At 37.0% G+C, this 15,786-nt stretch overlaps 1 protein-coding gene across 12 annotated transcripts in view; it reads right to left on the bottom strand.

Annotated features, from left to right (window-relative positions):
• LOC577184 overlaps positions 1 to 15,786 on the bottom strand; it is a 71,209-nt gene that overhangs the window by 12,830 nt on the left and 42,593 nt on the right. For 2 of the 12 annotated variants that reach the window (XM_011673272.2, XM_011673271.2), the window contains 26 exons: positions 15,604 to 15,707; positions 15,161 to 15,305; positions 14,687 to 14,812; positions 14,067 to 14,189; positions 13,156 to 13,278; positions 12,470 to 12,601; positions 11,867 to 11,998; positions 11,273 to 11,392; positions 10,591 to 10,710; positions 10,187 to 10,303; positions 9,334 to 9,579; positions 8,563 to 8,703; positions 7,838 to 7,963; positions 7,169 to 7,297; positions 6,527 to 6,639; positions 5,763 to 6,003; positions 5,340 to 5,468; positions 4,687 to 4,803; positions 4,288 to 4,407; positions 3,131 to 3,253; positions 2,778 to 2,903; positions 2,077 to 2,199; positions 1,719 to 1,844; positions 1,183 to 1,305; positions 662 to 793; positions 162 to 293 (listed from right to left, as the gene is read on the bottom strand). In XM_011673272.2, the coding sequence (XP_011671574.2) occupies positions 162 to 293; positions 662 to 793; positions 1,183 to 1,305; positions 1,719 to 1,844; positions 2,077 to 2,199; positions 2,778 to 2,903; positions 3,131 to 3,253; positions 4,288 to 4,407; positions 4,687 to 4,803; positions 5,340 to 5,468; positions 5,763 to 6,003; positions 6,527 to 6,639; positions 7,169 to 7,297; positions 7,838 to 7,963; positions 8,563 to 8,703; positions 9,334 to 9,579; positions 10,187 to 10,303; positions 10,591 to 10,710; positions 11,273 to 11,392; positions 11,867 to 11,998; positions 12,470 to 12,601; positions 13,156 to 13,278; positions 14,067 to 14,189; positions 14,687 to 14,812; positions 15,161 to 15,305; positions 15,604 to 15,707 (3,489 nt within the window). The remainder of the gene's footprint in view (positions 1 to 161; positions 294 to 661; positions 794 to 1,182; positions 1,306 to 1,718; positions 1,845 to 2,076; positions 2,200 to 2,777; positions 2,904 to 3,130; positions 3,254 to 4,287; positions 4,408 to 4,686; positions 4,804 to 5,339; positions 5,469 to 5,762; positions 6,004 to 6,526; positions 6,640 to 7,168; positions 7,298 to 7,837; positions 7,964 to 8,562; positions 8,704 to 9,333; positions 9,580 to 10,186; positions 10,304 to 10,590; positions 10,711 to 11,272; positions 11,393 to 11,866; positions 11,999 to 12,469; positions 12,602 to 13,155; positions 13,279 to 14,066; positions 14,190 to 14,686; positions 14,813 to 15,160; positions 15,306 to 15,603; positions 15,708 to 15,786) is intronic. The other 10 variants (XM_030974390.1, XM_030974389.1, XM_030974387.1 and 7 more) reach the window with 10 other exon arrangements.

Raw genomic sequence — 15,786 nt, forward strand, 5'->3', positions numbered from 1 at the left:
AAGATCCGAGAAGATTTACAATGATATGTACAAGTAATCAAGAGCACCTAGCTACCCAAAAGTGTCTCAAATCCCATACATAAACTGGCAGTCAAGATTCCAATCGGACAGCAATTTATTCCCTAAGACATGGTTATAATTATCATGACTGATTTTCCTACCTGAGCATGTTCTTTGATCAGCTGCTAGCATATACCCATCTGTACATGAACAGTTGTAGCTACCTGGTGAATTATTACAAGTTCCAACTGACCTGTCGCAGTTATCCGTCATGGCAGTACACTCATCAATATCTGAAGAATGAACAGAAGTATTATTCAATTCAATTGTACAATTTCACTTTATTTGGCATCATAATTTTTGTTACATATCATAAATACATAGTAGGCCAGAACCTCTAAGAAGCAATTTGTGCTTGTACATGAGGCCCCGACCAATAATGTCATAAATAATCCCAACAAATTTACAGTAGAAAGAGAAAGAGAGAGAGGGGGAGGGGGTGAGGGAGAGAAAGAGAGGGGGTGGGGGAGAAAGAGATGGGGTGGGGGAAAGAGAGAGAGGGTGGGGTGGGGGAGAGAGAGAGAGAGAGATTAAGTAAAAGCAAGAGAGAGAGAGTGAGAGAATGAAAGCTCAAACTACAGATGCACGACGTCTTGCTTACCTTGGCAATGGGTATCATTGTACTTGGAGAACCCTCTTGGGCAGGTACAATTAATAAGGCCAGTAGCATTCATACACATCCCACCTCCTGTGCAAGGATCAAGTACAGCATTGCATTCCATTCCAGGAGCGACTATAAGCAGACAATGAGAAATAGGGTTAGAAGGAAATAAAAAATCAGCTATAACAAAACAAAAAACTACCTAAAAACCATGTTTCAACTTACCTTTTCCTTGGGAGATGCTATATTATTACCAGGTAACATTTGATATTTCTGAAGTAGTTACTATGAAGTTATTCCAGCATTCCATCAAGGTATTCTATTTTCAACACATTGATGTGAAGCTACCTTATCATTTGCAACATCTTGATCAGAATTTTTTTTGGGTGGGATTTCAGCAATTTTAATAACATTTGAATGCCAAAAATAGAGTCTTGGCACATCCCCCCGACCAATTTTATTTTCAAATGTTCACACTATATATCAATATATATCAATATATGTGACTGTAATATACACACCATTGCAGGTGAATCCATCAGCATCTAATTCAAAGCCAGGATTGCAGCTGCATCCATAGGACCCGACATTGTTGATACAGTTCTGGGAGCATCGGTCAGTTTGTTGCACACATTCATCAATGTCTGGTGAAAAAAGAAGTATGGCAGAGATATTAGTAGTCAAATTATTTTTTAGTTGAAAAAGAAAAATTCATCATCTCAGTCCTAGGTCTAAGATTAAGAGAATACTTGATACTTTTCCATCTTTCTCAGCGAGTGTTGGATGTCCGCCATACTGCACAGCACTCGCTGTTAAGTTTTGCTTTTTTTGTTTTATGTTGATCATGTAATTCATAATTTTAGACAACATTCCATCCTCCCATAATGAGTATTAATTTTCATACCAATTACGGGAAATTTTTACTAGTTGGCAGCTCTGTTAAAAGTATAACCAGCTGGATACTAATCCTGAGAAAACTGGGGCTGGGTTTATGGAAAATCAGTGTTTTATCAAAGTCAAATCAAATCCAAAGGGTTAAAGTTTAACAGAAACTAACCTTGACACAGTGATCCTGGAGGTGCACCCATGTATCCTGTGTTACACGTGCATATGTAGCTGCCGACTGTGTTGTTACACATCGAGTTACTACCACAATCATTAGCAGTTACACATTCATTGATATCTGTAAGAGAAGATAAAGGGGTCCATGAAGCAAGGAATGGTTAACACAGAAGACTTCACATTTTTTTGCAAAATGTAAACAATGTAGGATTTCAGCAATTTAAAAAACATTTGCGTGCCAAAAATAGAGTCTGGGTCCAACCCGACCCCCCCCCCCCCCACCTACCCCTGACCAATTTTATTTTGAAATGTTCATGCTATATATCAATTATCTGTGATTGTGAAATACTTACCATTGCAGGTGAAACCATCAGCATCTAATTCATAGCCAGGCTTGCAGCTGCATCCGTAGGACCCTACATTGTTGATACAGTTCTGGGAGCATTGATCAGTCTGTTGCACACATTCATCAATGTCTGGTGAAAAAAGAAATATGGCACAGATATTATTAGTGAAAGTTTGTATTAGTTGAAAAAGAAAAATCCATCATTTTAGTCCTAGCTCTAAGATTAACAAGAAAGGAAAGAATAATATAACCATATAATATTTCATAATATCACAAAAAGATACAAATTCTGATCATATACATGATCATTACAAGATATAAGCATTTTTTAATAAAAAAATGCATGGCCCTACTGTCTTTTATAAATGTTAAGGAACACTGCATTTACAAACCTAGCAAAAACAGTTTGATACATGACAATCACGACTTTCAGGAATTTAAATAAATACCTAAATTTAGTGTTGGATATTCATTCTTCATAAAGTAGAATTCCTATACCCTTTTTGTTATCCAGAAACATAAAAGGGTATGACAGAGAGACAGAGAGAGAGAGAGAGAGAGAGAGAAGGCTGGGGTACACATCAAATACAAGACATTTTATCAGTTCAGATTCAAAACGATGTAAAAGCTCATTGTCAATATCAGCGAGTGCCAGGGAGCTGTACACCATGTTAGAATCCAAAGGGTTAAAGTTTAACAGAAACTTACCTTGACACAGTGAGCCTGGAGGTGCACCCATGTACCCCGTGTTACACGTGCATATGTAGCTGCCGACTGTGTTGTTACACATTGAGTTACTACCACAATCATTAGCAGTTACACATTCATTGATATCTGTAAGAGAAGATAAAGGGGTTTATGAAGCAAGGAATGGTTAACACAGAAGACTTCACATTTTTTAAAAAAATGTAAACAATGTGGGATTTCAGCAATTTTAAAAACATTTGAGTGCCAAAATTAGAGTCTGGGTCCGACACTCCCCCCCCCCCCCACCCCCTGACAAATTTCATTTTCAAATGTTCACGCTATATATCAATATTCTGTGATTGTGAAATACTTACCATTGCAGGTGAAACCATCAGCATCTAAGTCATAGCCAGAATTACAGCTGCATCCGTAGGACCCGACATTGTTAATACAGTTCTGGGAGCATTGATCAGTCTGTTGCACACATTCATCAATGTCTGGTGAAAAAAGAAATATTTTCTTTCTCTTTGCAAATCTAACTCAGAGTACATACTGCATATGAATGTATCAAACCCAACATTTAATTTTTCAAGAATTCATTCATGAAAGTTTAAGAACAGCTATCTGATTACTCCATTTTCAAGAAAATATTTTCAAATTTTCTGACTTTCTCTACAAACAAACTTCAAAATTTGCATTCCATATTTATTTTTGGAAAAAATAAATAAATAAATGCTCTTTTTAAAATTCTTATATGTTCTTATATTGTTACATTTAAAAACACAATATGTAAGGATAGAAACTAGAAAATAATAGAAGACAAAACATCACTTTGTGATGTCATAATAGAGTGGCTTAAAAGTTTAACCAGTTAGATACTAATCCTAATAAAACTGAGGCTGGGGTCTATTGAAAATCAGTGTTATATTAAAGTCAAATAAAATCTAAAGGGCATCTACACATTCATCGATATCTGTAAGAGAAGATAAAGGGGTTCATGAAGCAAGGAATGGTTAGCACAGAAGACTTCAGATTTTCTTTCTCTTTTCAAATCCTGCGTATGAATGTATCAAAACCAACATTGTTTTCAAGAATTCATTCATGAAAATTTGAGAGCAGCTATCTGATTACTCCATTTTCAAGAGAATATTTTCAAGTTTTCAACAAATTTTAAAACTTGCATTCTATATTTAATTTGGAAAAAAAATTGCTCTTTTTTCTTTTTCTGATTCTTATATATTTTAAAAGGCTATCACAGACCTGACAAGCTGATGTTCCTGAAGAGAAGAAATTATGAAAATGACTAGAATTACATAACAGAGGAAATGATATAGCAATACTTCACGACTGGTAATGTTCAAAACAACTACCAAAAAAAATACAACCAAATTAAAAAAAAGGTATTTCTTTATAAAGAATGCATAAATTGAATTTCTCATGAGGAAGAAAGGAATGCCATCTAAATATAGTTTTAGTTGATGTTATTCTACGAGGCTGAGTAATGAAAGGATGAGGTGAGATTGAAACCAACCTTGACACATTGGTGAAGTACCAGAGTAACCACTAGCACATGAGCAATTGTAGCTACCAGGTACGTTTATGCAGTCTTCGTTACTTTGACAGGTACTAACCATTTCGCATTCATCATTATCTGTAAAAGCAATTAGGAAAGCAAAGTAATGTTTCCATTGAATACCACATAACATAGATAACTAAATACACATTTTTTGAAATTTTAAAAATTGTGAATGAGGATAAATTATCTTCTTGAAAACTATGTATACATTACCTAGTCTGACTTCAATTAGCACTTTATGTTCCTGTACCAAATATTCCTATATTTTCTATTAGTTATATTACTATGTCACATAAATTTGGGTAAAGCGTTATCAAATTAAATCAAACTAAATCATGTAATGTAGTTACTTACCAGTGCAGGTTATTCCATCACCAGTATAGCCCATGTTACACACACAATTGAAGCTTCCAATGCTGTTTGTACAATTAGAGTCCATGCTACAGATGTTTGCTGAACACTCATCCAAGTCTATACACACACACACACAAGGAGAATAATATAGAATAATATTGTACAGCAACTGATCCCCTGATTCTTGCGATTGATTGCATTGGCCATCACCTACAATTAATCGCAAAAGTCGATCGTACAACAATCGCTAAGCTTTGTGGTACATGGCCCAGTTCGCAATTATATCTTGGTACAAATGACCTTGAACCTGCAGAGATGTTTTGAACATGTAGAGGTCTCTTCCAATAATGATCACTAGCAAAGTGAAGGAGGAGCTTCATTATTAAAGCAAACCCTCCCCATATTTTTTGAAAGAATGCCTTCACGTGTGTACAGTGGAATGTGACATGGTGCAGATACACATTACATAACTTCATTAGCACTTATCCAGTACTTTTCTCAACTGTTTTTAAATACCTAAATGCATATAAGTTAAACCAGAGTGTGTTAAGCACGTTTCTGTAAAGACCTTCAGTGATGTTTCTAGACAGGTTTCACTGTATATCATTTTACACAAACTTATATAAATTATTGTATGATCTGAGCAGACTTACCTGTACATGTGTCGTTGCTGTTATCAGTGAAGGTATATCCTTCAAAGCACTTACAGGAGAAGCTTCCAACAGTGTTGATGCACATTGACATGGTCGGACATATAGTGGTGTTAGCGCATTCATTAGTATCTGCAAACAGAAAGGCAAAAGTGTCATGGTGAAAGCTTCAACAAATATTGACAAAATATGTATAATAATAGTAGACTGGTAAGAAGAGGGAAGAGGAACAAAGAGAAGAAGAGGGAGAGGGGGAGAGAGAGAGAGAGGGAAATTATTATTTATTGTACATATCCCACTTCATCTAAAAATATATCTCTCTAACAGTTCTAGTATAAAGGTATGTCAAGGGCTACAAAGATCACGTCTGGTCTAAAAAAAAAGTTAAGTTTTATCATGGCTGAGATAAAAATGGGTGAAACTTACCAACATCAATTTCTGCCTGGACATAGACCCTGTTATCTGGATCAAGGATGTCATTGTAGGTTCCAGTGAGACCATTATCAAACACCATGGCTAGGTCATTCTCTGTTGCTGTGTTGGTGATAAGAATGTCCACACGAAATATAACCTCAGCGACCATGCCACCTTCTAGCAGTCTCATTGATTGAACAGAAACATCAAGGACATCAGGGAAAGTCGATGAAGCCATGAGAACAGCCATAGTCTGCAAAATAATGCAAAGAAAAAAGGAAATTGAAAATTAATTTTGTAGTGGGAACTTTAACCAATTCTACCTTGTACGGTAACTTAAAAGGAAATAAACAAGACACATTTAAATGATTATTCAGTCAATTAGCCCTTTTGGGTATGTGCAAAAACAGGAATTTCTGTAGAAGGTATCATTTTTAACAGCCCCATGAAAATGCAAACTTTTCTCTTACTCTGCTCCCCCTGCCTTTTCTATTTCAAAGACTGTAGAATGATATAATTAATATGGACTAATAGGGTCCAAAAATGGAACCCTGAGGTACTCTACATTGAATGGGTTTCAAAGAAGAGTTATACCAAACCAGTAGTATACAATTTACAAAATCTTCTGCAGCCCGCGAGGATATCCCTTATTTATACCAGGATACCTGAACATGTGCTAAAAGGATTCATGTCAAATTCAATCAGGAAATCACTAAAATTCTAAGAACCTAAGAAATTATAAACCTCATGGTTTCAGTAAAGTCTCATCAACTCACATCATTAGCAAGTCCTTGACGATTAGTTTCACTGGTCAATTCATCGTAATAGTACTCTACGACCAACCCTTGGATGTCCAGGAATTCTGCTATCAAAAACAGGGTGGTTGCCACTGAAAAAAGAATAAAAAGGATGTTGGACAAATTGATTATGAATACAAAATGAAGGGGAAATATGCATTTATTGAAAAGCATCAAACAGAAATGTACATCAGTAAACAAAGTGTAAGGATTCACACTACTGAAGGATTTACACAATTATGATAAATAAATAAATGATAATATGAATAATTTTTTTTCTTCAGTCACTGCTTATGATGATAGCACACAATATATTGTGACCAGAAAATGCATGTTCAATAAATAGATACATGTATTCAGCAAGTCAGTAGAACCATTCCTGATAATTCCAATCAGATGCCAATCAAAACAAGACGACCCCATACATTGCACATTCTTTGTTGTATCATGTTTTGTTTAATGGCAACAATGAAGGGAAAATGCATTGAAATCCCGCATTGGCATGATAATAGGCAATTTTTTTGCAGTTCTTAAAAAAAAAAAAATATCAATGTAGCCAATTGGAAGAGAAAGCTAAACAATCACACCCCGGCCGTCCTGAGAAATACTGCTAGAACTTACTTGTGCATTGATCACGAACTCGGTAGGTGCTGGACTGACAGGCGCACTCATATCCACCCTCTAGTTCAATGCAGATCTCAAATGCTCGAGAGTTGCACGGGCCGGGAGTCTGTGAGCACTCCAAGACATCTACAACAACAAAGTACATCAATTGTCACAAAGCTAGGCTATAATTACTCATCTACTACTACTACGATGAAAGCGATGAAAGGTGGTATGTCTACATATTATTTAAATAAATTGTGAGAAATGAAAATTAGAACATAATGGTGCCTAGCTATATCAAAGTGCCCCCTTGCTGTACTACATTTAATTTATTTTGCAGAGGTTGAAAAGCTGTCCACCCCCCCCCCCCAGGATGTGAACCCAGGTCCCTGGCTTAGAATGCTGATGCCTTAACCACTAGACCACAGTGGCTGGCAAAATGCCTTTTTAGATCTACATGTACATGTATTCGATGGCACATTTCTGCTATCAATCACTAGTAGAAGTCAAATTACTGACAATGTTGACAATAGATGGTTTACTTTCTTCACAGACTTTCTAGACAAAAAATATTACAACTTTTTAGAACTGAACATCACCTGAAAATTAAGATTATTTTTAGGGGGACTTTGAAATATAGTTATATTGAAAAACATTTATGGCGTTGAACCGTAGAATACAAACCTGTGCACGTTGTCCGGGTCACATGCATGTACCCAGCATTACAGACACAGGTGTAGCTTCCGTTGTTGTTCATGCACACTGAGTTTACATCACAAGCGTCTACTCCCAAAGCACACTCATCCACATCTACAAACAAATAATGATGAAGGGAATATATGTAGATGTAACATAGAATTATCCGGTTGTACACAGACACAAAAAGGTTTCAATATATGATGCTATCTGGTTAAAGCTCTATTTGACTTGAGATGTTTATCTTTCTTGAACGTACACCTATAGGCAGGGGCACATAAAACTGTGTCCTGGACATGCATATTAGAGCTGATTGCTGATTTACTAAATCATAATTTGATTTCACAGAGGCACTGTGCTGTACTGGAATATAGGCTAGGGAGTACGACATAAACAAACGATTGGACGAGTCAAACTAAAAAATTAGATGCATTGATATTGCCTAAATGAAGCCTCATTCAGCCAAAATGCTGTTTTATGTGCCACTTGGTTGATAACTGAACAACAAAATTGAGAATTCTTGAAATTTTCAAGTCCTGTTCTTTTCCTCCTACGTACAATTCTAATGAATGTAAACCTTGCACATTCAGAGTGACAGGTGTACATTACATGCATAGACTAAATTCAACCCTGATAAGTGAATTGAACTGTGTAGAAAGACCGAACCTCTACAACGAAGGCCACTTTCAATCTACCAGTCTGAGAGTACATACCGGCACACTGCCCTGCTGCAGCACGGCCTCCGGTCGCATCAAAATAGCCGTCTATACAGTAGCAGGTGTACGAGCCATCGGTGTCAGTGCAGTTGGAGTTAACGTCACAGTCAATGGTACCACGTTCACACTCATTGATATCTATGGATTGAGAGGAAATAGAAGAGTTGAAAATCCCTGTAATAACTCTTGTCTGATTCTCTTCCTTGATACTTCAAGCTCTCATACAACATCTTCATATCACCAGCATAATCACCTTCATCAAAATCATCATCACCTTTATTATCATCTTAAGCGTCATCCATAATACATCATGCTAAGCAACTTCCTGAAGATGCCCATGCATTCTTGACACAATTAATCATTATCAACATCATCATCACCATCAACATCATCATCCCCATCATCATCATCGCCATCATCATCATCCCAACATCATCATCCTGTTCATCAACATTACAGTTAGCATTATCATCACCATCAACATCACCATCAACATCATCATCCCCATCATCATCATCGCCATCATCATCATCCCAACATCATCATCCTGTTCATCAACATTACAGTTAGCATTATCATCACCATCAACATCATCATCCCCATCATCATCATCGCCATCATCATCATCGCCATCATCATCATCCCAACATCATCATCCTGTTCATCAACATTACAGGTAACATCATCATCACCATCAACATCACCAATCATCACCATTACCATCGCCATAACCATCAGCATCCTGACCAATCAAATTCTTCAACTTACTTGAGCAAGATGTTCCATTTCCCTCATATCCTGCATTGCAGGAGCAATTGTACGAGCCATCTGTGTTGGTGCAGGTGGCTTGAAGGTGGCAGATGGTTGAATCACCCAGGCACTCGTCAACATCCACACAGTCTTCTGTTCCATCACCACGGTAACCGTCAATACAGTCGCAGGTATATGAACCCTCTCGCTCTATGCAGACGCTGTTGGCTACGCAAATGTTGGGGTCATTACACTCCAAGATATCTATGTATGGTGGTGAGGAAAAGATGACATACATATTCAATTTGACTTTAAATCATCCAGTTTTACAAGTTTAAGAACTTGAGTGGAAAATGTCTCTGCCCTCTGCCATATATACAGTGTAAGTAAGAAAATATTAAGAATGATGCCAGTGCTATCTGCCACCACTGTACCTGGCACTATATTCCCTTCATCTTCCCAGACATCCCCTTAAAACCATTATATGAGTGCAACAGGCAGTACTTTTCATCCTTTGTCTACCTCTAAAGACATTTAGCTTGCAAAAATTAGAATATGTACAGCCTTGTTCACACAAACTAAAAGCCATTGTTTAATAAATGGCAAAGGAAGTGAAAATAAGATATTGAAACATGAAACACACAAAGCTTATGTTAATGTTTTTAGGGCATCATCATCAATGTGGATGAGAGTAATACAAACATGTCTGGTAAATGTATATTTTCGCAATAACTCTACAACAATGACAAGGTATTCTACTTCAAACTCACTCATCAAGGCGCTTTAATATAATTATTAAAGAACAATAATTATCCTAATAGCTGTGGATGAATAGGAGGTGTTTGATTCTTGTCTAGGAGTGTGATCTTACCTTGGCAGGTAAAACCGTTACCAGAGAAACCTGCAAGGCAGGTGCAAGTGAATGATCCGGGGGTGTTTGTACAGTTCCCGTTGACATCACATGGCATACCAATGCATTCATCCATATCTGTGAAAGCAAGAGAAAAGTAATCGTAACTGATTTTTATAAAGGCCTTACCAGTCAAAAGGTAACTGACCAAAGCGCTTACATAATCTAATTTTACTCAATTATTTTCTGCTACCATTTCATGAGCATAATGCTGTAACTGCTTATTGTCATTTCTATTTGTAACTTCATTATTTGTCAATTTGTAAAAATAAAAAGACAAATTTCTGAATAGACAATGTATAGTTAATAGTTTAGTTCGATTCCAATATATGAATGAGACTCCAGGCATAGAATTTATTGCTTACCTTTACAACCGCTGACTTGGTCACCAACATAACCAGGCGCACATGAGCAAACGAACGAGCCAACAGTGTCCGTACATACAGAATCCGCCACACAAGGCGACAAGTCACATTCATTATCATCTATAGGAAAGAAGAAACAAGTGGCAGAGAAAGACGAAGATGAAGATAGATGCGGCAGAGGACAGAAGCAAACAGAAAAAAAACCAAGGTACACATGCACAATGTATAAAGAATAGAGAGACAGGATAACAAGTATAAAGAACACAATATGTATTAAATTATGAATACAAATCATAATGCAGGCAAAAAACAAACTTCATAGATATTTCAGAGACCAAACCAACCTAAGATTCGTCTTCATCTCTTCTTCTCCACCCCCCCCCCCCCTCCCTCACTCCGATCCCAGATCTGCCTTGTGACTAAAAATCTTCTTAAAGGTCAATCCCCAGGGAGTGGAAAATGTGCATACATTGTGTTGTGGGTAAGCCTGAATCCGATGACCGGGGTAATAATATGTTCCGCGCCTAGAAACAAAGTATTAGGCGCATTATACATGTGAGCTATTATTATTATTATTATTATTATTAATGAAAAGGTTGGGATGCCAACAATTATCCTCATAGTCTGTATGCAAATTAGTTCAAATGCATTGAAACTAAGCAGCATGGCGGCTTGAACTTACTTGCACAGGTAATTCCATTTCCACTGTATCCTGCATTGCAGATACAGGTGAAGGTGCCAGGTAAGTCATTACAGACAGCGTCAGGTGAACAGTCATTTCCTGTCTCACATTCATTAATATCTGCAAGGAAATGAGAAAAATAATCATAATAATCATAATAATAAAAATAATGAGAATGATAATAATACTACTACTAATAATAATCACAATATTAATGCAAAACGTTTCTAAAGCGCTTATAAAAAATTAAACAATACAAAAACAAGAGATGGGATTGATAGAAGCGAGATAAACACAAAAGCATTAACATCCAATGATTCTCTAAACACAATCACAGCATACACTTTAATATATATCTTAACTTAACCATTATCTTATATATCTTAACTTAACCATTTTTAAATGGAGTGCTTATTAAGAGTCTATCCCACTGTAACTAAATGAGTCCAGACAAAAATGATGGACAGAAATAAATGAGAAATGTTTGACTCGACCCAGGGAGAATTTTTTTGTTTCTTACAGCCAGAAGGGTATCTTACAGCACAGAGTCAAAGCCCTCCTGCTGGCTATATTACCCTGCATTTATTTTCTTACTTGAGCATGTCCTTTCATCCGCTGCCAGCATATACCCCCTTGCACAGGAACAGGTGTATCCACCTTGTGTATTTGTACAGACACCAACTGACGTATCACAGTTATCCGTCATGGCAGCGCACTCATCAATATCTAAAGGAAATAAGATGGGACAGAAAAGAAAGATGAATTAGATGGTAATACCTGGGCATTCACCAAGAGATCTTTCATATTACCATTTGGACAATTAACCAGTTAGTGGGACAATGTGTTATACAGTCTCAGTGGGCACCTCTCCATAGAGGCTTTCTGTTTCTTTCTTCTTTTTTTTTCCTTTCTTTTATGGACAACTCATCGCACTCTGCCTGTCAGATGGAGGTTTTTTTTAGGCTTTTTTTCATTTTTCACGTTCAAAACCATTGAGAGATCTGCAGTGGAAATCCATCATTTGCTCTGGGCTTCATTTCATCAAAGATATAGGGTTAGGTTTAGATTTACAACTGGGTCTGAGGTTAGATTTAAAGCTTAGTTTTAGGGTTATGTAGAGTGGTGGACCAAGGCTTTGAAATAGGGAGTTAATTGATTACGAAGTGTCGTAAAACAACAGAAGTATGATTTAGTTACCTTGGCAGTTGGTAGCACTAGAGGGTTCGAAACCTCTTTGACAGGTACATGTGATGAGCCCGGCAGCATTCATACACGTCCCGCCCCCAGTACAGGGGTCTTCAGCAGGTGTACAGGCCATTCCAGCAGCAACTAGTATGGCAGAATACAAAATACAGGTGTTAGACAATTGTTACACAGAATGTCCAGGTTAATGATTAAAAAAAGATTGCTTTACTATCGATACATATAGGTTAGCATGATACTGTTGTACTTTACACAAAAATAGAATTTTTTTTTCAAATCTGTTTCCTCATCACGTTTTCTCATGCTAATAATCATGATAATAGAGAATAATTATCGAGTGCATAACTCACAGAGATCTTGATGTGATTTACATTTTCTTGCTAACAGGGTTGGATGCAATTGTTAAATCAATAGTAAAATCAAAATTAGTAGGAATAGTAGGCTTTCTAATAAGAGAAAAGGCCAAGCTGGTTTCAAATCACAAACAGCTTGCGGTTGATCACTACGAAGACTGGGCAATCAAGCCATTTTTGTATCGAAAGACCCACAATACCCGGTTGGGTCATTTCATATTTTTTTAAAGTCAGTTTAGAGTCAGTTTGGAGTCAGTCTGGAGTCACTTTGGTATTAGTTTGGATACAGTTTGGTATTGTGTCTAAGGCATACATGTAAGTACTTACTGTTGCAGGTGGCACCATCTGCATCCAATACAAAACCAGGATTACAGGAGCAGATGAAGGATCCCAATAGATTGATGCAATTCTGCATGCAATTATCAATCTGCTCTACACATTCGTCAATGTCTGGTGTGAGAAAGATCACAAAATCCCATTATTTAATCTTCAGATTTTAAGTATCTTTTCACTTTGGAAAACTACACTAGAATAGAATGTTAGATAGATGAAATGGATGAGATCTATTACTATAAACATATATATATTTATTTTATATTGATTGAAGTTATTAATGCATTGGAAACTAAAGTAAAGTGGAGGGATCAACTAAGAAACCTAACCTTGTACACTGTACATTACATGTAGTAGTATTTGGATTCACCTGTGCCTGGGAGGCAAAAAGCGAACTGAATCACTGTAACCCTCGGGTCTCTCCTCCCGGTATCATTGATTGGGGTGTGCAGGTGGACCACTACACCGGGGTTTCCCCTCTTATACATAATGCAGTGGGCTCTTCAGGTGCTAAGGTAGTGACTCTCCTCTACATGGGCCTCCATTTAACATCCTATCTGAGGGCCGGAGTGATTTCAACTTATTAAACATAGCCCGCGTCTATGAAGCAGGTGGGGCAGGTTAACACACAACGCAGGCTACAGTCATCTGCCTGGGTTGGATTTGAACCCACGATCTTTGGTTCGACAGGCAGACGCTTTAGCGACTGAGCCAACTCACCTGCTTAACTGCCTGAAAAATGGCTGCATGTAAAAAAAGGCCCCTGTCCCCCTAGGCATACTAACTTAATTCAGCTGTCATAAAACAAATTTTTTTAGAAGCACTATGCATTTTATGTTTAATACCAAGGTGTGTTTAATAATGCAGTTTGGCACTATATGTGTAAATGAGAGTAAGCAACCTACCAGTGCAAGCGAATCCATCTCCACTGAATCCGTCAAAGCAAGTACAAATGTACGATCCAGGGCTGTTAGTACATGTAGCAGTTGAAGCACAGAAATCAGGACCTGACATGCACTCGTCAACATCTGTCAATCAAAGAAGAATCCATAAATATAGAATTACAATTGTTTGCATGTGGCTGGGACAGCTTCTATTAGACATTGCCGACGTATAAGTACAGATATTTTGTTTTAAAAACAAGAGGAAAGTATTTCATAAATTAAGGATTTCAGACAAGCTAGATTGTTACCAACAATTCTAAGCTCGACTTGGAGACTGATGTATAAAGGCAATCTATAAACTGACTAAAAATCATTGATTTTATGCCCTGGATTGCTAATTCTCCAAGGAAAAAAAAATGGGAGGTAATAAATTGGTACCAAAATTCAAAATTTTTAAAAATTTCCTAATCACCATCTGTCCAAGGAAGCTTTTAATAATTGGGCCTTTCAGATTTCACTTATTGGGCCTTTGCGAAAGAGCACTCCTATATCATGATAATACTGATATATTCCATTTTTGTAAAGCACAAATAAATTTAGCCATTCTGCATTTCAAAAGTGGATATTTCAGCAAAACAAACCTGTGCAAGTGGTTCCATCCCCTTCATAGCCAGCATTACAGGCACACGAGAATGAACCAAGTGAGTTGCTGCAGAGAGCGTTCACATCGCAATTGTTTGATGAAGAATCGGCACATTCGTCAACATCTGAGCAAGAACATGAATATCAGAGATGTAGTTTACACAATTAATATCATTGTAAAGGAGCACAGTAGAAAGAATGTTTCACATATTACACTGTATTTAACAATAACATGATTTCTGGTGTTCCGATCATGATATAGTCAGTATTGGAATTCAGAATCAGAATACATCTGTTTTCGACTCTCCTTCCTTTATGAACAAATCAACTAGAGAATTATACAACAATGTACACAAGGTATTCAATAGTAATAATGATTATGGTCAGATTGATAAAGAAAATTAACTCTCGAGGATACAAAATGCTGAATATTAACCATGACATTCCCAAGTTCCTGGTTATAATTGACTCACCTACGCAGGTGTTACCGTCTCCTGTGTAACCTGTATCACAGCTGCACATGAAACTTCCTGGGACGTTTTGACAGGCAGCTTCCAAGCTACACTGGGATACTCCTTCCAAGCATTCATTACGATCAGTGCAGTTCAGACCAGAACCCTAAGATGGGGTGACATAAACCAAGGATAGGAGTTTATTTTGTACCACAGAGTTATAAAAATGAGAATGGATGAAGGAGAAGAAGGAGAAGTGCAAGAAGAACAAGAAGAAGATTGAGAGGCTGACGGCAGAAGCAGAAACAGTTGAAGATCAGAAAAGAATAAAGGAGGAAAAAAGAAAAAAGAAGACGAGTACATGTAAAATAAAAGTAGAAGAAAAAGATGAAGGAGATGATGACAATGATGAAAAGGGTGGAAAGCGATTACAAATAAAAGTATAAAAGAAAAGAAGAGCCTACCTCATATCCTTCCAAACAAAGGCACACATAGTATCCTTCCTTGTTCTCACAGGAAGCAAAATCAGAACAGTCATTTCGTTCAGGGTTGAAGCACTCATTGTCATCTGTACAAATAAAATAAAAAAGAGGATGATATTTTTCAGCTAATTTTAATCATGATCATAAAATGCCTCAAGGAGAATT

The sequence above is a fragment of the Strongylocentrotus purpuratus genome, unplaced genomic scaffold, assembly GCF_000002235.5.
Source record: "Strongylocentrotus purpuratus isolate Spur 01 unplaced genomic scaffold, Spur_5.0 spur5_scaffold_7, whole genome shotgun sequence".
Taxonomy (NCBI): domain Eukaryota; kingdom Metazoa; phylum Echinodermata; class Echinoidea; order Camarodonta; family Strongylocentrotidae; genus Strongylocentrotus; species Strongylocentrotus purpuratus.